The sequence below is a fragment of the Xenia sp. Carnegie-2017 genome, unplaced genomic scaffold, assembly GCF_021976095.1.
Source record: "Xenia sp. Carnegie-2017 unplaced genomic scaffold, XeniaSp_v1 HiC_scaffold_6, whole genome shotgun sequence".
Classification (NCBI taxonomy): Eukaryota; Metazoa; Cnidaria; class Anthozoa; order Malacalcyonacea; family Xeniidae; genus Xenia; species Xenia sp. Carnegie-2017.
Window position 1 is genome coordinate 16054132 of NW_025813526.1, and position 22865 is coordinate 16076996.

At 31.5% G+C, this 22865-nt stretch overlaps 1 protein-coding gene across 1 annotated transcript; it reads right to left on the bottom strand.

The window, feature by feature from the left end:
- Positions 1–27: 27 nt before the first annotated feature.
- On the bottom strand, positions 28–22865 carry LOC124457181 (fibroleukin-like). Its single transcript, XM_047007464.1, has 4 exons — positions 22547–22865; positions 17235–17612; positions 16523–16705; positions 28–41 (listed from the first exon to the last, which is right to left on the bottom strand). Exons 1-4 carry the CDS (start codon positions 22863–22865, stop codon positions 28–30), a joined length of 894 nt encoding a protein of 297 aa, XP_046863420.1.

Genomic DNA, 22865 nt, shown 5'->3' on the forward strand with positions numbered 1-22865 from the left:
TAGTAAGAGAGGCGACGCATAAACAATTTAATCATCTTCCTCTAAATGTTACAAATTATTTGTTTGTCATAGCGATACAAAGAGAAATACGATTTTTATACGATTTTAATATATTTTGAAGTTTTACTGACTCACTTGTATAAGTTTTCAGTTACATATGGCAGTAAGGGATGATTATATTAAGAGACAGTCTAGATATGTATCTTTTAATGTCACGAAAAATTTAGTTGTAACAGCGGTATAATATAACAATCCAACAACGATAACCACGTAACGTCAGCGTCATGTTTATTTATTTATTTCTTTAAATTTAGATAATAAATAAACTTAACGAGGGTCCCTACAGTTACTTAGCAGGGGACTGGAGAAAATTTGCATGCACATATTCTGCTCATGTCAAGTGGGCTTTTTTCATAAACGCTTGGCCGCGTTGCTTTATTGAAGGTTCTTCCTTCGGTAAATTTTGTTAAAAGTTTGTGTGGATGTTTATCATAAAAAAATTATATATACGCGAAAAAAGAACAGAATCTACAAAAAATTTTTCATAAAGCTGAAATTCTTAAATATCACAAAAAAATATTTATAGAATTCCTCAAATGTTGAACATAATGTTTCTTGAATGATTGACAATCTTCACACGAAAAATTAGAAATATTAACCGAAAACAAGTTACGGTAACTGCTTCTAAAACTGGACGATCAAAGCGTTAAAGAAAATAAGTCATGGTTGCCATAACAAAGCAAACAGTTATCCTATTCAAGCATTTATAGATTTCACTGGCATTCTTGAATATTCCCTCGAATATCACATTTCTAATGTTTCACTGTCTTGATCAAACTAATATTTTGCAGGTAAAGGCTACCTGAAATACCCGAATTTCAGGTGAACTGTAGGGAGTCTTGTTAAGGAAGCAAAATTTTTGAAAATACCGAGTTACAGACGACATGAGTTGTATGAAAGAACTTGATCTAAATTAGCAGTTAAATTAAGCCAGCTTAACTATAAAATAATCATAAATAAACATCAAGAAAAACAACATTTTTTCGTCTTTTTATTTCTCCTTCAAAGACATAAAGCGTTTTAATACAATAATGTCCTTCAAATAGAGCAAAAATCTTGTATACGTAAGTAACTGCATGAAACTGGTAATTTTGGCGATGTTTTGCTTTTGCTGGAAGAGAATACATATCATAAAATTTATGAGTCCTATTTAGTAATTGAATCGCAGGCAACACGGATGATCTGACCGTCAAGTCATCCCAAATCAAGAATGTTTGTCGTGGCTCCGTTTCAACAAGCCGACATAAGCATTTTGGCAAATAAGCTTGGCCCACCCTGAAACATTTTACAGCTATAAACTTACTGCACCAAAATAATACGAAGATTTGTGCACACTTCTACGTCACTTAGCCAGAATTTCTTGTGTAAGAAATACTCTAAATAACATGGCACTTTTTCTACATTTTACCAGTTACTTGCTTAACAAAAACTGTCGTTTTGAAAAAAATATGTATGTGCACATTCAAGATAATGGATCTTTATTTCTCATTTATATTTTTTATTTCAATTTATTATTACATTTCCTTTAAAATTGCAGTTGCCATAGTCAATGGCGAAAAATGATAAAGCTCCCAAAACTTCTGAAAACTAATATCAACCCAGTTTTATAATAAAAATTAGGACTGTTGGATTTCTACTTAATTTCAGAAATCTCCAGGACTCTGGGAGGCCTTTGCTAAATTCATTGGCTTGCAAGTTTTGAAAAATCTTGCAAGCCAATGAATGGTCGATAAAGAAGATACATTGAATGAGTCCTCTTCTTGTGTGAGAATTGTTTTATGTAGAAAGATCTTCGAAATAGCATTTGCACAAACATGAGAAAGGTAAAAGACAGTTTGAACACGGAGATGAAGAATGGTAGATGTTGTTCAAATTGTAAGAAAGTCGTTCAATACATGTACACGAATGCTTGGCTTTGAGATTAGGAACTATTTTGGGGTTTTTTTGTACATTATTGCATTTTTTAAAAGCCTCGTTAATTATTTCGCAAAATAAGTTCAAGTTTAAACATAACGTATAATTTACAAATTATAAAAAGCATTTAAAAACGAAAAATGGAAAAAATAACACGGGATTTATATAACGTGAATGGTTAGCGTACGCATTTGCCAGATTTCTTGAAACTATGTCAGCTTAAACAATATATACATGTCATGTGTTAAATTTATCGAATCCACTTCATTTTTTGCTGTTTCATTTTTGTGCGCAATCTAAATAACGAGCCTTTAGGAAACACAACTTTAATTTAAAAATTGTAAAAACTGTAGCAATTTTACTTAGTTTTTGTAAATGTTGCACACTAATGAATTTAATGACGTTTGTCTAAATATTCAGTTTTGATACAATATGTATGAGAAAATGCATTTAACTTTCTTCTTCTATAGCGCATTGCAGCGTTTGGTAGCTATTGTACTCAATATGCTCATTTTTTAAAAACAAAAAGGTTTTATGACATATTTTTCATTTCCGAATCTTAACAATTAGAAACATTGGCGTCAATCCTGTGTTTAATTGGGGGACCACATTCATATATTATGCTAAACACTGTTATTTTCTTTTCAAAACAATTTCATTTCAAAAGAAATTAGAGTGGCATAAAACAATATATGAATATGGTCCACCCCCAAGTATCGCATGATTGACGCCTTTAATCAGAAACAAACAAATTTATTCTTAAAATAAAAATCGAAATTGCATTTTTTCAAATGTTGGAAATTGAATATAATTGTTGAAAATTGTCTTGCATATAGAAACGCTTTTTTTAATTGTTTTTTTTTATATGAAAGCATGAAATTCATTAAATCATTAAATTTCCAACCTTGATTATGTTATTTCGTCTTGTGGTTATTAGTTCACTATAGTACTTGGTTCTTTCTGATTTTTATGAAATGAAAAGAATAAAAAATGAAATCTCTCATAAAGATTTTCTCACCATGTGTTTACTTTCTTGATTTAATGGTTGATATAAATTGTAAATTAATATTTTTAGAGTAAATCTACAATAAATTAATCATGGGACTGTTAAAATCATATCGAGAAACTGTGTCTTAGATAGGCTTAAAAGGATATTGAGGTCAAATCTTCAAGCGTTACGTCACATTCGGCACGCCACGCAGTTAAAATTCAAGGATTGTTTGCTGCATTATGAGTTTATTTTTGCCAACTTATATCTATGAGTTTTCAGTTAATCTCTCTATTGCGCGATTTCGTTCTTAAAAAGTTTTGATATTCAAAAGAGAAAAATGAAGTTCTTTGCAATTCGTTTTTCTTCTAACACTTGGCATTAATGCTATTTTACCATAAAATTCTCATTTTCTTGTAGCATAAGTCTTATAACAGACAATTTTTGCGTGTGTGAGGACTTTGGGCTTTTGCGCCTAACTTGGTTTCCCGTATCACTCCTTCTGATTAGTAGACTAGTGTTGTGCATAAAATTGATGCTTTTGCTTTAGTTTTGGCAAAAAAATCATGTAGTTTTACGCAAAATTTGGCCTAAATTGAAGGTTACAGGCGGAATTTGCTGTTGGGTTAAATGTGCGATGAAACAAATTTTGTTTTCAATGTGACAAGCATGAATTATTCTTACTAGAAAAGAATGGTGAAATTATTAAAAGTTTGGACTTTCTCGAATTAAATAATGCTAAAGCAGAAATGTGAAATTACTGAAATATATATGGTAAGTTAATATTTACTTCATATCCTTACAAACTGAAATTTCCTGTAATGTGTGAGTTATAATTAATGTTATGTTAATTTGAAATAACTATAATATATAAATAAATTTAAACTAACAAAATCTACAATCGTGTACTAAAGTGTTTATACGACGAATTTTAGCCACTCTTTTTTATTAGCTAAATTAAAAGACGGCGTTTCAGTGTTTATATTCCTGCAGTTATAATTGAAATTGGATTTGTAATAGTGATTTTATGAATGTTCAAAGTCACCATTTTCAGTTATTTTTTTTGCGAACTTTTTCGCCGGTATAATAATGAGTTGTGACGTAGATAGTGGAACACATATATCAACATGGTGCAATCTACTGGTAATTATAAATCAAACGCGGCGGAAAACGCTGTTTTGCTGGCAGACCTAATCAAGTTAGTTCCTTCGATGATTTAAAAACCAGATAAATATCGATGCATCTGTTTCCCAACAAAGAAACAGAGCCGGATTTTATGTAAAATTGCGACAGGTGTATTTGTATGAAGACCTTTGAAATGTTTAGAACATTATTTCACCCGAAACGATTATCTGCAGTGTAGCGTTGCTTGCGATTTAGTTAAAGCCAATGAGGTGCTGCATTGTACATTATTCGCAGCTATACATGCAGTATGCTAAACCTTTAATATGTTTTATTCTTTTGTAATAACTATGTGGAACTTAAAAACACGTTCCATATATTTGATAATGTTAATATATTATCACAATATATTGTTACTCGAATAATGGTTGCATACACCGTGGTATTTTTCATATATCGTGTTGTAGGATACATTGCAGTCTTGGTGGCTCCATCCACAGCCTTGTGCAGGCGTATTGCGCAGGCCTATATCGGTTGGTGATGGTTTAGTATGAGTATAATTCAAAATGGCTATGATTCCATCATGCGAAACAGCTGCCGTTAGTGATGTAGGTAGTTTTTTGGAGTCACTTAAAATTATTACAAGATGTGGAACAAACGTTGAATAACCAGGAGTTAAAAGTTCTAGATCATTTCTAAACATTGGCGACCATCTGGATGAGACGTGTCAAAAAAGTTTATGATTTATCAACGAGTGAGAGAATACTACAAACTTCAAACTAGAGGTTTCAGAGAGGAGAGAGAAGCAGATACTATAATACGGGCCTTTTTTTTAATTCAAAATCTAAATAGAACCTGCAAATGCTTAATTACTCTTAGGATTCATTTTGAAATGAAATTTCAAGCACTGAAGAGGCTGAGAGAATAGAGAGTTCTGCACAGTCTGCACAGTTTCCATGTAAGCAACATTTTACAGGAGAGAGAGGGCAGCCATGATTGTGTTCGTTTTGAAACTTGTAGCAATTTTGTATTTATGTACTAAGATGTTAAAAGCAGGAAAAAAAGATGAAAATAAATGCCAGTTGCCACTGATTAAGTTAAAAATTATGAGGTCGTATTTTCATGACTTTGTATTTCTAGGAGTAGTAAAAGCCTTTCCATGAAAGACAATTTATACCAACACCATACGAAGAATGATTAACATGATAGTAAAACCCAATAAAATTGGAAGCATAACAACGTTCGTACCACCATGCTCCCTTATACACAACTGCACAATTGCCGGAGTATTTATTGTTGTCAGAGTGTTTTGTCGAAAATGCAAGTCCTTTGTGAAGACTTAATGAGTAACCTGCTGTTCCTAAATATGTGTATAAAATAATTCAGCTCATCATAAAGCTTAAGTTGAGTCTAAAATGAAGCTATATTTCTTATGCGAAACTTTGAGTTCTATGCCATTTTGCAATATGTGATACTTTAATGCCGCCATTTAAGAGAATTGGTTAGCACTATGTGGGGTGACTTTATCAAATTGTATTTCAATTTGCAAAATCATAAAAATCTAAATTGTTAATGCAACACTTTTGCTAGCACTTTAGTTCATTAAAAATATTAACACTTGAAAACAATGTTCTCCTTTGAATTAATTGTAGGATAAATTTCAGCCTTATCACTTAATCCAAAAGTTTCTGATCAACTACAAAATAATTAATTTTTTTTGTAATATTAAAGGCAAAATCAATTGAAGTTTCGAATGATCAACTGAAAACTACAAAAATGTTTAATTTCTATAGAAAGTAGACAGTTGACAATTTTTTCCTTTATTCGGCTACTTGATACCTATCAGCATTTTTTACCTGAATATGTTCCACGGTCCAACTTGTATTTCTGCTTTTCACTTGCAAACGAAAAGAAGTCATATTCGGCGTATGTTGTGTTTCTTGTAGTGTCTTCCATGTCAATGCAAAGTTTATTATTTGTTCTAGATATAAGTCTGTTTATTTTATCTAATCCAAGCCAAAACGCTGATTTTAGATTTTCAAACCATTTTTGTAAACTTGCCATCCTCTGTAGAAATGTACACTACCATTAGGACAACGTTGAAGCGACCAGCGACCTCCAGCTGTCTTCATGTTACATAATACATTAAAACTGCTTTGATTGTCCTGATCAATCTTGAAAATTCCGCTTACTAATTCGCCTTGTTTGTAATGATCTAAGCAATCTTTAGCTAACAAAAAAATATTCACTATTTAACAAAATCATTTTTTTGTATTTCTGACGTTAAGTGCATTCGAAACATGAAGAAAGAGCTTTTTAGTCAAATTATATGATTCCCTGTTTGATTGAATTGCTTAGCAGTTTAAGCTGTTCATAAGATTAATATGGAAATTCTTCAAAAATGAGGATATGTTTAGAAAAAGGATTAACCATTGTATTTTAAAGACCATTGAAAGAGTACTTATTGAGGATTTTTGTCATGAACAACTTGAAGATCGCAAGATAAAATTTTTTTATCTTCAATTGAGGTTTACTTATTTGTCATATTAATAAATATTTTTTTAGTCATAGATAAACTTGTAGAAAAAGCGTTTAAATGTTTTGCATTTATTATAATGTCTAAATTATTTATCTAAATCATTTGGTGTTTTAAAATGAACTTGGTTGTATTAAAAAAGTAAGCAAATCATTAGTTGGTGGTTTCGAATTCATATTTTTATGGTGCAATATCACATACTTAAATGTGACAAAATTCATTAAATGTGTTGTCATTTACAGAAATGTTTATAATATTTTGTAAATAACATTTCTTCACTAATGTGTTGCTATGGGAACGTAAAATTTCAGTAAACACTTCAGAATTAAAGGTGAAAATTTTATCTTGCAAATAATGTTTGTCTTATGTACATTTAATGTTAATATTGAAAAAAATTATTCCTAATTTGTTTTCGGTGGGGAGGGGAGGAGTTACAATTGGTTGCAGATTTTTAGCATAGCCGCTTAAGGGTAAAGATTTTATAACACTTAATATTATAACAACTTTATTTATATGCTTTTTTAATTTTTAACTTTGTTAACAAGTTTTATAATTTTTCACACAATTTTTCAAAGTTACTTAACAAAATATTTTTTCCTTCCTTTAGGCATAAGCACGCATTGCTGCAATACATTTTGGAATAGTCATCTTTACAAAAGTAACAGCGACCCTATGTTCTTTTGTGTGATCTGGTCAATGGCTAAATCCTTAATATCGAATGTCATTCGTTGGGGGATGGCAAAATAGTGTAGAGGATGGCATAAGAAAATTTAGGCTGAGTTTAACCTCTCAGGTAAGATGACAAATACTTTTATTTGGTGAGTAGAGGTTTGTGCGTTTCTTTTCTGTTTAATTTTGACGCGTTGCACAAACATATTTAAGCTAAGGAATATTTTTACGCAAAGTTTCAATAATAAATTTAATATTACAAAAATGTACCTAAATGTAGCGCAGTAAAACCTTTCAATTTAGAAAAGTCGTTAATTTTTGTGACCGAGTTACTATGTGGTCTTTATTATTATTCGTTCTTTTGTTTCAATTGTAATAGCATCATGATATTAACAAAGAAAGAGCAAAGGTTGTATGCATAAAATAATGACTATATGAATGAAGCTAATACATTTAATGGTAAAATCAAAGACCAATACCAATGCCAAAACTTGTTATCATATGTGTGTGAAAAGCAATCAACATTATGCCATAGTATTGCCTTAGTTCATTTCAATAAACTTGTTGGTAGTGTTGGTATCCACTTGGTAACCTTGCATCAGTGTACATTGATTTACAGTGAATTCAGCAGAATCGCATGTTAGGGTGCCAGGAAATACTTTAACTAATTCATTCACACCAGGCTCCTAATAACAAAATTGTGTAATTTCATTCATTAAAATAACTTTGGACAATGATTTTCATGTACCATCAATAAAATGAAAAATTGACCTTACAGCAGATGATGTGGAGGAGCTAAATCCACTTGAAAAAGATCGGACAGTGGAAGCACTTAGTTCTACAATGAAAGCATGAAGTTCGCCATCTGACAGAGTCCCTAATTTCTCCTAACAATTCATAATTTCAACGAGATAAAATCTCATTTTTAGACATAGGCACTTTAAAGCATGCATGATGAGATTGGTCAACAGGACCGACAACACAACTTAAATTGGCATTTATTTTGAAATTGGGATCATGAGCTAGCGTAATCTCTTAAAACATATAAGAAATAGATCATTTCTCCTCCTGATCATTCACGTTTAAATTGGAAAATCGAGATACACATCGTGCAACATGCTTAACTCGTTAATCCCAGTCCCAGCTTTTGATTACTAACTTGTTCTGCGTACGAAAAGTTAATGCAGCAAATTATAATAAGTTTAACAGATGGCTTACCTTTGCAAACATCATATTCAACAACAATCATGGTGGATTGGGAAAGAGATTCAGTGTTTGAAAAACATTTTTGAATTTTTTGGTTTTAGGAGGATTAAATTTCATAGTGTTTTTTACAGCCCAGTTAGAGCACTCGCGAATTTTAATGAAAGACCAGTTTCTGGTTATTTCTTTCTAAATGATTTGCCATGATGTAGTGTCGTCGAGAAATTTAACTATTTCTTCATAAATATCAAGATCATTTGCCACGATTTTAAATAACGTTGGCTTAGTTTGGTTTTCTTGTAAACGCCCAACAATGACTTCGCCTAAACACGAAAAGCTTGTCCCTGTTTACGTGCGTTATCTTCGGTTTGTGAGAAAATTAGCAGTCTAATTAATCAGAACTGGGTGGATTTTTATGGTTTGTGGCTTTGCATCACAATATTTTGATCATGCAATTTTGTCGAAATCTTTAGAATCGTCTAAGGTACATGTAAGCGTGCAGGTACCGAGTGTGCCAATATATTCATACCATTCATTGAACATATAAATAAGTACAGTTTTAGAATTAGGGTGCCTGGTGTGTTCAAATATTCACATCATTCATTGAATATATAAATGAGTGCCAATTTAGAATTAAGTCATTTAATCGCAAAAAATTTGCTTATTATCAATTAGATTGCTGATTGATTGCAACAGTCATTATTGGGAAACAGTCATTTATTGGATGTTAGGGAAACTGGTCTGAAGTCCCAACTCTGAAGTGTGTGATTTTAAAGATCTATGTGAACTTTTGATTTCGTTAAGGCTTGATTTCAGGCGTTCATCCATTTTACTGATGTATAATCTTGAAAGTGCATTTTTATAGAAAATGTTCCCTTTGTTTTTGCAAAAATGAACGGTGGATTAGTTTTATGAGCTCCAAGCGGCTTGGCGTTTGGACATTTATTTATGTTTGTGTGTTTTGTAATGTAGTTTTTACTTTTGGGCTTTAATCTTCGAAATTTAATTATAGAATTAGGCATTCTGCATGGCTTATATGTGAAAAGTAGAATATTACCTTTTAAAAAAACATGTTCAATCCAACTAAAACTGACTTATTTACAATCCAACTAATACTGAAAACTGAGTTTATTACAATGCACATATTGAAAAGTGCGGAAAGTTTTCTTAGTCTGTGGAGCCCGTTAATCTAATTTTTATACCGTCATAAGTACTATTAACGCGTAAGTCATCATCAATATTTTTTATGCGGGGGACTCATATATATATAATTATTTTCGCCTAGTACAATTGAAAATAGATAAAAATGGTCCCGTAAACCTTAAAAAAATATGATAGTTGTTCTTACTTTATTTATGTTAGTGATGAAATTTTTTCACGTGATTTAAATTTATACGTGATTTATATACATAAAAATTTAATGGCTTTTGTGGTGGGATTGACATCGTTACCACGCATGTACATGTGGTTTGTATATTAAATTTGTACAAAGCATGTTTTTACTTCAAAATCGGTCGTAGAAGATGCAGTTGATCGTTGCCATGACTATAAACTTGCGCTGCTGGTCAAGTCGACTGCGCTTGCTAAAGAAGACTACCCATGCGCGAATGATTTATCATAAAACTTATCACTACGTGAGGGAATTACTCCATAATGGGTACTGTTACCAACAGTTGGTCTTTTCCATGACTATGAACTTGGAGAGTGATAGAGTTGACTACGCATGCTTAACATTAATTCTCAATTAATTTTTGAATTAGTGAGCTCTAAAATTGGTGCTTGTGTATACAATTAGCAAACTTTTAAATTAAATATTTTGGCATGTTCTTTGCTGTGACAAGGTAAGAAATGTTTTCGTTGCTATGACCATGAACTTGGAGAGTGGTAGTGTTGACTGCGCATGCTTAGATTAATTCTCAATTAATTTTTGATTTTACGAGCTCTGAAATTAGTGCTTGTATATACACTTAGCAATTTTCAATCATATATTTTTGTCATGTTCTTTGTTGTGACAAAGTTGGAGATGTTTTTTTTCGCTAAAACGTTGTATCTGCATATTTTGTCCATGGACAATGCTCTAATGTTTACGACGTATATTAAAGTTAGTGAAGTAAGGTAGAAAAAATATTGAAAATGAAACTTCCAACAAGAAAACAAAATTAAGCATGACAGAGGAGAAGCAAAGAAGCCAGGTTGAAAATAGCTTAATGAAATTGAATGAAGACTCGTGGACAAACAAAGACGAGAATGTTTCGAAGAATGTTGATGACGATAAAAGGTCTAGTGAAGACGAGGCTCCAATACAAAAACAATCCATTATCAACACCGAGTCTACTGAACATATGTTCCAATGAAATATCAATAAATCACATTACACAACTTGGAAGCTCGTTGGCTCACGTGGTATGTAGTAGTGGGAACTGTTCGTGATGTTGCTGAAAATATGTAGAAATAATTACCAACATCTTTCCATTAGGAAGAGATTTGCAAGAAGATTCAAAGTACGCTGCAATCATTGTATATATTGATGGAATATTTGAGTAGTGTACTCTGAGAAATTTTATTCACGTGCGATTGTACAAGGACCAACAGAGAATGTGCTGGCTTGTGCGTAAGATTTTAGAACGATTAGTTCACGTTCATACACAGGTAAAAACTTTCCATTATTGTATGTGCTAACTGTGTGTATGTCTAACGAAATATGAAAAAATGCGAAAAATTTTTGTTTAAAACAATAATTATATAGAAAGAATGAATAGGTAGTGACTACTCAAACTCGTGGAGGAAAAGGGAAGGTCAAACATGGAGAAGGCTAATTTCTCATCCTTGCTTTATTGAGACATTTTCTCTCGTTGGTTGTAACTTTCCTCGTACCAACGTAACTGTAAACAATCCAAGACTCCATCTCCAGACTCATAATTTCGCATTGACTGTCAATTTAAGACTGGGTGTTCAAGCATGCGATATTCACGTAGAAAATCTAACCTAGTCTACGCGCATTTTTGTTCTGATGTTAACTGCAAAAATACATCAGGTAAAAACAAAATGTCAACCAAATTATTATAAATTATTAGCGCGCGTCCTATGGTCAAAAATATGGCAGAATTTGATTGTCTAAGTCAGCGGAAAGACGCGGGATCACGAAATATATTTTGCCCACCCGCATTTGATAACCACGAATGAGATTTTATAAAATGCCAATGCTATTCTTCCAAGCACGAACATTTTTTTATAATTTTATGTATAAAACATTATGCAAACTTGGGTGTTATGCGGAGGCGTAAGTACTGCCAGAAAAAGAAACATTTCATGACATTGGTAAGCAACTTAGTATTGCTTATCATTTTAAGTGTTCGTATTTTCTTTTTAAGTCAATATTTGAGGTGTGATGGTATATATTTTTAGAATGTTTTAACTACTAAGTTGTAATGTAGGTTATGTTTATCTAGTCCTATTTGTTCTTTACTCAATCACTTGCTAGATAAGGGGAAAGCAACCATTCTTATCAAGATTTACATATCTCAAAACTCCTGGTTTAAATTGAGTTCACCTCCAAGAAATGGAAGATTTTTCATAATTTTTTCTACAAATATGAAGGAAAATGGAAATAGAGCAGAGTTGAAATGCAGTGCAACATTAATTAATAACTCTTTATAACATGTCGTGAAATAAAAATAAATACCTTTATTAAACAACTAGCCTGCATAACTTGACAGATTATGAACAATCACGACGATGGTGTTTCAATGTTTGCTTTAGCCAACAGTTTTATAAAAGCTATCTACTTTTTCTCTAAATGAACAATTAATATTATTGTTATATAGTAAAAATCTTAACCCATCAAAACTACTTTGAGCAATACTATGCTAAGATTTGCTCCTATACCTTGAAATTTTTATCAGGAAAAACTTAAGATAATATGCATGAAATATGAACTCTCCCTCATCTGACAAATTCCATTCTTGTTCAATTCCAGATGATCCAAAATTCACATAGGATGCACTGGTTGCAATGAAGTTGTGTGTAGAAGCAACTATAGATGGTAAAGAACTTTTTTGTATCTTATAAAGAAATAGTATAAATTTAAAAGTATAAGGATAAACAATCTGGTAAAAGAAGCAACGTCTGACTTTAACAAGGAACTTTCTACTTACGTTTAGTTTCTTGTATAAAGAAAGTACTATTTTAGATAAACTTGATTTGGAAGTCTTTCACTCATATTTTTACTAAGAAACAAAGGAAAAATTCAAAGGCATGATGCAGAACCCAAATCTGTCTCAATTTTGTTTGAAACTAGAAAAAATTAGTGTGGGGAGCTGTAATTTATAAATGCACAAGGGAAGAGTAGTGCAAGGATTTTGCATTTTTAGAAAATAATACATTCTTCCTTGACATATATAATATTTACAGTGGGAAAGTATTGTAGTTCTGTTCAGTAGTAGATCCAAGATTAAACCAAATAATTCACAATCAACTCAGTTTCTAATATTTTGCCTGTAATCAGAAAGTTTCAACCAGCCAAATGATCATAGCGTTTTGATTTTTTTTTTGCTCTTGTAGTTAAAGATATTTCCCTTATAAGTTCTCAGTACATTTATTAAAATATATTTTCGTTATAACTTATAAGACACCCAGAATCAATCACACCAAAAGTAACTCGAAAAAATATATATGTTTCTACTTAATAATGACATATTTCCAGTTCACTAAAATCGTTGGGACATGCAAACTTATCACTTCTGTTTTGGACATTTTAACCAAGATTTAACAATCTATTCAAAAAAGGTTGTCGTTGTTATACGCAGTAATAGAAATTCAGATTAAGATAGGAGCGAATATTTCTCAAAGTTGAAGTTTTTTTTAACTAAAATCCGCCATTACCACTATGTTTTTGACAACCGGGACCAGGCCTCTTATTCCCTTCAGGTCTTAATGAACTCAATAAGTGTAACAGAGAAATTGCGCATCCAAAAAGAAAACTAAGTGAGTATGAGTCAACTTTTGGAATACAGGCGGTAATGTACACAGATGGGGTCAGACTAACCATATAGTAACAGCAATATGTCCTGCAGGCTCTGTAGTTTTTGAGTCCTTTACTTACTCTTAATTAGAAATACAACACCAAGCGAGCTAGCTTACATAGGTGTCATGCCTGAAACGGCAAAGCCCTTAAAACCTGTGGCGCTCGAATGAAAAAATATGATGTATTGAGAAAGAAGACTTGCTCAGAGTCAGGAAACTTAATAACAAGTAGAAGCCAAGATATTTAGCAAAGAAATACGAAATTTGCTCGTTTTATCAGTAATTTACTCATTTGAGCGTGCCTGCAATCGAGCAGCAGTTTCAGCAAAAGACGTCACTTCACTGTTGAGTAGCAATTGGCTGTGAACGTCAGCGGAAAGACGCGGGCTTACCAAAAGAAAATTTTTTCTCCCCTCCGGATTTTGAAAAACACATATATACGCTATTATTTGTTGTTGTATTTGCTAAAAAACTTTAGTCCTCTCCCAAAGTTTTTGTAATTTTACAAACTTGCCGTTAACTGATGTGGTTATTGGATGCAGAAATATTACTAAAAATTTAAACTTTTTATTGTACCGGAAGCAAAATAGTATCGTTTTAATGTTCATTTTGCACATTACTTATACGCTAAAATTTCAACGGTTTTGTAGGTAGCCACGTGAAGTCGTGTTTTACTACCAACCACTATGTTATACTGCAAAAAAGTAGAAGAACAAAAAATTGCAAAAACAGGAACACTTTTCCTTAGTTTTGTATATTTTGCGCTGTGAGGAATTTAATGATGTTTGTCTAACTGTTCAATTTTAATAGAGTATGTATACAAAAAAGTGTATTTAAATTATTCCATTGTGCAATGCAGTGTTTGGTATTGTATATTAGTAAAGGCTGTCTTGCGAGGAAAAAAACTTTGCTCAATTGCTTTACTTTCAAATAACAGCATGAAATCTCATTAAAAGCACTAAATTTCGGACATCGCATTATGCTATTTTGTCTTGCAATTATTATTGGAGCAAAGCAGCTGGTTATTTCTGATTGTTATAAAATGAGAAACATTTAATCAAAAAGATATATAGAGTCTCTCGTAAAGATTTTCTCACCATGCGTAAACCCACTTTGTGCAGAGGCTCAAAATTACTTGTTTCGATTAGTCTACTTGTGTTGAGCCTAAAATAGAGCCGCCTTCGGTTTTGGCAAAACAATTTCGTGGTTTTACATTGAATTCTGTCAAACTAAAGGTTCTAAGCTCAATTTTGAGGTGGGATGAATGTATGAAAAAGCAATTTTTTTTCACTTTGCCAAACATGTACTTATTGCTCTAACTAGAAACAACTCGTGAAATTATTAAAACTTTGACCTGTCTCAAATCAAGCGATAATAAAGTCAAAATGGGAATTTTAAATAGTACGTTAAGATTTTCTTTATATCGTTACAAAATGTAATTTCCTCTGATGTGTGAATATATAATTATTGTAATGCTGACTTCAAGGAACAATAATATAAAAGTAAATTTAGAGTAACAAAATCTACAAGGCGCGTATTAAACTGTAACATATAATCATACCAAACCATTTGCCATATTTCTTCCACGAACTGTCCTTGTACTCCTGGTCATGTGACCTGTATAGCCTGTCTAGACAGTAAAAGTAAAGCAAATAGAGGGTTGTGTACAAAGATCAAGTCATCAATTATATTCAATGACAGGATTCCATATTTTAGTACTTCCATCTTCCTTTGTAAATTCATTAACCAGTAAGCGCAATATTGCACCAATTTTTGACTGACCAATATCAAAATACGAAAACTATTAAATTTACCAATAACAATTCAAAACTCGCAGACTTATATATAACTCGCATAAAAATGTCAACATTTCAAAACTTTTCTTAAAGATAAATAAAGACCAAATTATAAACACATTTCCATTTAATGTGATAAGTTGTCATTATTTGAAATAACTGTCTATTTTATATATCAGTAAATAATTTCTCCTCCCGTTCTAGTATAAAACAATAGGAAAGCTTATTACATCACATTTTTCAAAGACATAGTACTATGTAGATTTAAAGCCATCTTAATAAAAATGTAAACAACGACAAAATATTTAACAAATGACCCTTGTTTGGTACACTATATAAAATACAAAAATATATTAAGACTTGTCAAGACAGTTATAAAACGGTCCAGAAAATGTCTAAGATATAAAGAATAACCAAGATAACAAGAGTCTAGACAGCAACAGTTATGAAGATAATAAAAATTGCTCATAAGTTAGTGTAAATCAGTAATTTTTTAGTGATTTTATAAGAAGAACATTATCAATGAATATAATAACGCTCTTGCAGATAAGACTTTAACTAAAAATCAGATAAAAATGTCAGTCAATAATTCTCCACTAATATTACTTTGCTTCTCTCAGGTATACATTCGTGGAAGAGGTTTTTTATGTTTTGCATGCAATTTTTACTACAGGTAAATTATGATGTTTAATAAAAAAATTGATCTATTTGCATGAAACATACTAAAACAAGCTTTTTACCGTCCACATCACGCAGTGACGCATTTTTCATGCTTGTTTCCCCACAACAGAAAATGTCAAGTGCAAAATTTAGTAGAAGAAAATGAAGAACTTTGACAAAAAACTATTTGTATTTTGTTGAACAGAATGTATTACAAATTATAACAACTACATACAACAACTAATAATTTTTATAATAGCTTGCACTCAAAGATTGTAAGGTATGCCACTCTATTAATAATTAATTTGAAGATAAAGTTAATATTCAAAATGAAACCTTTCAAGCGGAATATATTTTGCACATCATTAAGTTCTGAGCATTTATTCATGCGTGAATCCTAGTTCTATTTTGTACACATGCATTAAATTTTTAAAAGCAGAAAAAAATAAGAAGCCAGTTGCACTACTTAAGGAAAAAATTAACAAGGTCGTATTTTCATGGCTGTGAATTTTAAGAATCGGAAATAGCTTTTCCTATTGTGCCAAAAGATACCATATCTATATGGGTTGGTTTGATCATGATAATAGATCCCGTTTAAATTAGAAGCACTACATCCAAAATACCACCATAATCCCTTATACGAACTTGCACAGTTTCCATGGTATTCATCATTGTCAGAGTCTTTTGTCGAAAATGCCATTCCTTTGTGGTCGTACAACGAATCACCGGCAGTTCCTAAAAGTGTGAACAGAATAATTCAGGTCATCATAAAGATTAAGTTGAGTCTAAAATGTATATTTCTTATGCAAAACTTTGAGTTGCAAAGCATTTTGCAATGTCTGATACAAATAGAAAATCATCTGATAGTATTATTTACTAGTTATTATGGGAGTGAATGTAACAAATTGTATTTTGATTTGTAAAATCTTAAAAATCTAATTTTTTTGTAACACTGTTGCAAGCGCTTTGGTTTTTTAAAAAGATTAACATTTATCAATATTGCTTTCGTATGAAGTGGTATGGAGATAAATTTCAGCCTTTTGTTTTAATCCAAAAATTTCTTATCAACTAAGAAATGAGTGAAATTTTTCGTAATATTACAGGCAAAATAACTTGAAGTGTTGAATGATAAACTGAAAACAACAAAAAAGTTTAAAGTCTGGAGAAAAGATATATTTAGGAAGCCTTGGTCATGTTTAAATTTCACAAAACTTATTTCTCCTTAATGTCATTCGACTTCTCGATACTTATCAGCATTTTGTACCTGAATATGTTCCATAGTCCAACTTGTATTTCTGCCTTTCACTTGCAACAGAAAAGAAATCATATTCGGCGTATGCTGTGTTTCCTGTAAAGTCTTCCATATCAATCCAAAGTTTCTTGTGTTTTCTAGATGTAAGTCTATTTATTTTATCTAATCCAAGCCAAAACTCTGATGTTAGATTTCCAAAGCCATTTTTGTAATCTTGCCATCTTCTGTAGAAATCAACACTACCATCAAGACGAAGTTGAAACACGGTCCAGCCACCTCCAGATGTCTTCATGTCACACCATACATCAAAACTGCCTCGATTGTCCGGATCAATGTTGTAGATTCCGCTTTTTCTTTTACCTTTCTTGTAAAGCCATGAGCAACTTTTTGCTAGGAAAAAACATATTCACTATTTAAAAAAATTGACATGTTTTCTTTTTCGCACGTTAAATGCATTCAAAACATAAAAAAGCAATTTTTCGTCGGTCACATGATTGCGAGTTTCATTCAACTGCCTGGCAGTTTAAAGCTGTTCAAAAAATTAATATCGAAGCTAAGGGAAAACGAGAATTGGTTTGGATTAAAAATTGACCATTGTAGTTTAAAGAACATTTAGAGTAACCTTTTCAGAGGATTTTTGTTCGTTGAAGCTTGCAAAATGTTTTATGACGTTTAAGGCTTTTGAATAGAACAACTCTAAATTTTTGAACTTTTATGAATGCTCGTTAAGTCTTACGTTATGTAAGGTTAAGTGAGCGACTTTTGGCTTTAAAAACACGGTTTTCATTTCTTAAAGACCATATATCTTGTGATCTTAATTACAATTTACTTTTTTGTCAAATAAGCATTATAATAAACTGGTTTCGAGTTTAATAAATTTTTCTTTAGTTGAGGATAAGCTTGCAGAAAAAGCGTTTGTGGATGTTTTGCATTTATTATAATGTTTTAAAAAATAATGTAAGTCATTTGGTGTTTTAAAAATGATCTTATGTGCAGTTAAAGAAAAAGCAAATAATTAGCTGTGAGACTTGGTTTCAAATTAATTTTTTAATTGCTATTACACATTCTTAAATGTAACAAAAATTCATTGATCGTGTCGACATTTACAGAAATCATTATAAGACTTTGTATTTAATTAACCCTTTAAGTAAAAACTTCAGAATTAAGGGTGAAAATTTTCTCTTGAAAATGTTTGTTTTATGTACATTTAATGTTAGCAATGAAAAAAATTAGTCCTAAGTTGTTTAGATGGGGGATACACGATTTGTTGTAGGCTTTCATCAGTGCCGCTTAGGCTTATAGATGTTATAAAATTTAATATTATAATAGCTTTATTTATATGCTTTTTTTAATTTTTAACTTTAATAACAAGTTTTATAATTATTCTATTTAGAATATGACTGAATACACATAATTTTTCATGTTTAAAACTTTAAAAAAATAGTTGCAATAAAATAATGTGGAGAATTATGTCTATTTACAAAGGTACTGAAAAAAACTTTTTTCCTTCTGACGTAATATAAATAAGCTTGCCATTAAACTGACGCCAAATTTGTAAAATTAATATTACCAAATTGTACCAAAATGTGTTGCAGTAAAACCTTTCAATTTGACCAAGTGGTTAATTTTTGTGGCCGATTAACTATGCGGGGTTTATTCTTGTTCGTTCATTAGTTTTAATTATAATAGCAAACAAAGAAATAGCAAAGGTTGTATGCATGGAATAATAAATATATGAATGAAGCTAATACATTTAACAGTAAAATCAAAGACCCGTACCAATGACAATACTCTTTATCCGATGTGTGTAAAAAGCTATTAAAATTATGCCATAGTGATTGCCTTAGTTCATTTCAATAAACTTGTTGGTAGTGTTGGTATCCACTTTACACTTGCCAACCTTGCAGCAGTGTACACTGGTTTACAGTGAATTCATAAAAATTGGATGGTAGGGTGCCAGGAAACAAATTCTTTCATTAAAATAACTTTGGACTATGATTTCTTTGTACTATGAATAAAATAAAAAAATTGAAGTTACAGCAGATGATGTTGAGGAGCTACACCCACTTAAAAAAGATTGGACAGTTAAAGCACTTAGTTCTACAATGATAACATGAGGTTTATCATCTGACAAAGTCCCTAAATAATCCTAACAAATTCATGTGGTAAAAAATAATTCACAAGTAAACGTACGATCAAAATTGTTTGAAGAGCAAAATTTATCAACACATCCAAAGTTTTGGTTTCCACTTACTAAGAAAATATGATATTTAACTTTCTAGTAAATTGTTAAAAATATAACAACATGAAGTACTTTCATGAATAAGGGATTTGTCTAGGCTATTTCTGACAAAGGTGGCTAATATGACTACATTTTTATGTATAAATCATGAAAGTAACTAACTAGAGGGACTTTAGTGTAAGTTAGCAAAGTGATAATCTAACATACGTAAACTAACCTCACAAATAAATCCTTACTTTTTTCACATGTAAATCATAAATAAGTCGTAATAAAGAATATTATTATATAATTTAAAGTGCTTGAGCACTATGCGGACACTGTTCACACATCCTTATATGCGTCCGTATCTGAAATATTGCGATACTTGTAATCAGAAGATCTAAGAGAATAATACATCAAATCTAAAAAACGATCACTTTCTCTCTCTAACTCATTATCATTTTCCCCAAAAGACTTAACGCGTTATCCTTGCCAGTACGTGGTTCTGTTGGGAATAGGATGTTGCTCATTTGAACCCGGCATAATGACTTTATCTAAAGCTTGTGTTGCTTCCTCTGAGTAAGTGACCATCGTATTAATTCCATTTGATACATACATCATTAAGCACTATAAGTTTAATTGAGTGATTTTCATCATATATAGCAAGTAACTACGTCAGAAACTGACCTTACTGTTGCACAAATAGTCAATATGTCATTTTGATTCTGCAGAAATGGCAATTTTAATAATTCACAAGATAATGCTCTTTCACGTTATTCTAATTTTGCTTATTAACTTGCACAAAAAGCGTTCACAAGATTATTCAGCTTCGAAATCTCGAAGGAAATACCTTTTTGAAGATTAAAAAAACTTAAATTATGACTTAGTTGATACAGAATATAACACGAATGATAATTAGAATAAGTAATGGAAAGTGCTAGTTCACTTCTTTCCACTTTCAATGACCCACAGTTTTTGAGTAGTTCACCATTGAAATATCAATAATTTCATGTCTTTCGCAATCGATTAACCCCATTTTGATAACGTAATTTCAGGGATACTTGATGTTAAATACGACATAAGATTCAGGTTCTGCAGTTTTAAAAACATTTTTAATGAATTTTCGCTAAAATCCGCTGTTCAAGCAAGCTTCAACCAGAAAGCTATGGATGGCTTTATCAGAGTTTCGAGCAAAAAATTTAAAGTTTTCAAACTGGAATAAAATGAAAATATGCCCTTAAACTCATTTCAAATATTGTAGATTATTCCTTCTTTAAGAAGAATATTTTTTTCAATAATCTGGAACGTGTTGTCCCCATTTTACAGCAACGCGTTACGGAGTAAAGCGGACATTTGTGTTAGTTCTGAGCACCATATTTTCTGAAATTCTTATATCCATTAATTTTTTTGTATTTATTTATGCTGAAAAAGATGCAAAACATGGCAAACAACAAACTATGGAATGTTACAACAAAAATAATTGTTCTAATAGACAACTATAGTATATTCAGGCTTTATGGGACAACAGTGTGCCCACGACTATGTGTTTCCATTTCAACTATAATGTTGATGGGAAAGCAAAGACGAAAGGGAAGCGTCTTTGTGAGTGAGACGTAAAGCAAAATCAAAGAGAGAAGATTGAAGAACGCATGAAGACAACATTTAGCAAAGTAAAAATAACCAGACAATGGCTTGCAAAGAGACAAACGTCAAACAAGCAAATGAAGAAAAGGCAGATTAAGAATAGAATAACTAGTAGAGATACAACATACACAATATATGAAGACGTCGTCATATAAATTAAAAAAAGAAAAACAATCAAAGTAATTCATTAAAGGGAAGAGATGTAGTGTTTAACTTAATCTGGGGATACTAATGATATGCATGCATCCAAGTTGTTCAAGGTAAAACAATATAAGGATGGTAAATAATATAGATTGAAGAGAGCATAAAAAATTAAACAAGAAAGAACAATAGTCATGAATCTTTATATAGTTAACAAAAATAAAAACAGATAAAATGCTTTAGTATACTCTTGCTGTTCTTGGGTTTTCTTCAAGCGAGGGCTTAAACGTTGCAAGCTTTAATAAGGATATTTATTGTTGAGTCATTGAATGACGTAAACGTCAACTATGTTTACTATTCATTAAAGATACCATAACTAACTTATTAATAAAATATTTCTCCGGTACCTTTTTGATACAAAACAGTCACACATTCTCGAATCTCGTCTTCACAATCCCCAACTGTTGAAGTCTCATCAAAAGCTACTTGAATTTTGCTCAGAAGTGACAGGCTTAGAATATATCTAAGAACCGAGCAATTAGGCTGATGGCTTCGATCAGACTACTTAGCAGTGACGTTGCAAGTGCAAAATTTAAAGTTTGTTTTGAAATAAAGAATTACTCATTGCGATTTGCAGCATCAGAACATAAAATACATCAGAACACTATCTCTTTTTGGGATTAAGAAGTCTTGTAAAAGCGTAAAGACATTTATAGATAGAATAATGTTGATTGCCGACACTCAAAAAAACAAACACTGACTTTGGGAGTTTTCAATTCATTTTCTTTGTTTAGCAAGTTGTCACTTTTTTCCCGATGTGGAGGGAGCACTGAAGGTCCGCACATGGAGACTATAATCCCCATGGACTCATCTGACGCCACTCCTAACTCAAAGCGTGATGATTAGGCACTTTACCAACTGCTGTACTGTACATATTATATTGTCGTTTTAATTGTATGCATTTACAATTTTATTGTTTTAAGTTAAATGTTTGTAGAGTTTTTATTAAGTGCCTTCTTATCTAAATGTCCTCTATATATATACATTATATGCGGAAGTAATATTTAACAGGAAGTGACGTCTACACATCTTCCCTATTTAATATAAAGAATAACTAATTAATAATAAATATTTATACCTATAACTATACAAAATATCTTTCAAAAGTTTTCTAAGTTCAATCTATTTTGGGGTTTAATAATTCTTCCTGAACGGGTTCGAATTACCTTCGATTCCTGTTCATTGTCCAAACTACTTGAACATTCGTTCATTTCGTTCTTATCACTGAAATTCAGCTCTCTTCTTTCGTTAAACTCACCGTTTTCCCTCAGATTTTCAGGATCAGGGATAAGATGTTTTCTATTTCTTCTTAAAAGAGACTGCTCTGTCCTGACTATATATGATCTTGGTTTATCGGTTTTTCCCACAACCACAGCTGGTGATTTTATATCTTTTACCCAAACCTTTTCATCAGGACTCAAGTGTGGAAGGACTGAAGCTGTGTGACGACAATTAAAGTTTTCTGCTTGACGTCGCTTGTAACTTTCTTCGTCTCTTCTCAATTTTGCCGTATCAGCAAGCTTTGGAGTTAACTTTTCGGATATTACTGGTAGATTAGAACGTAATTTCCTCCCCAT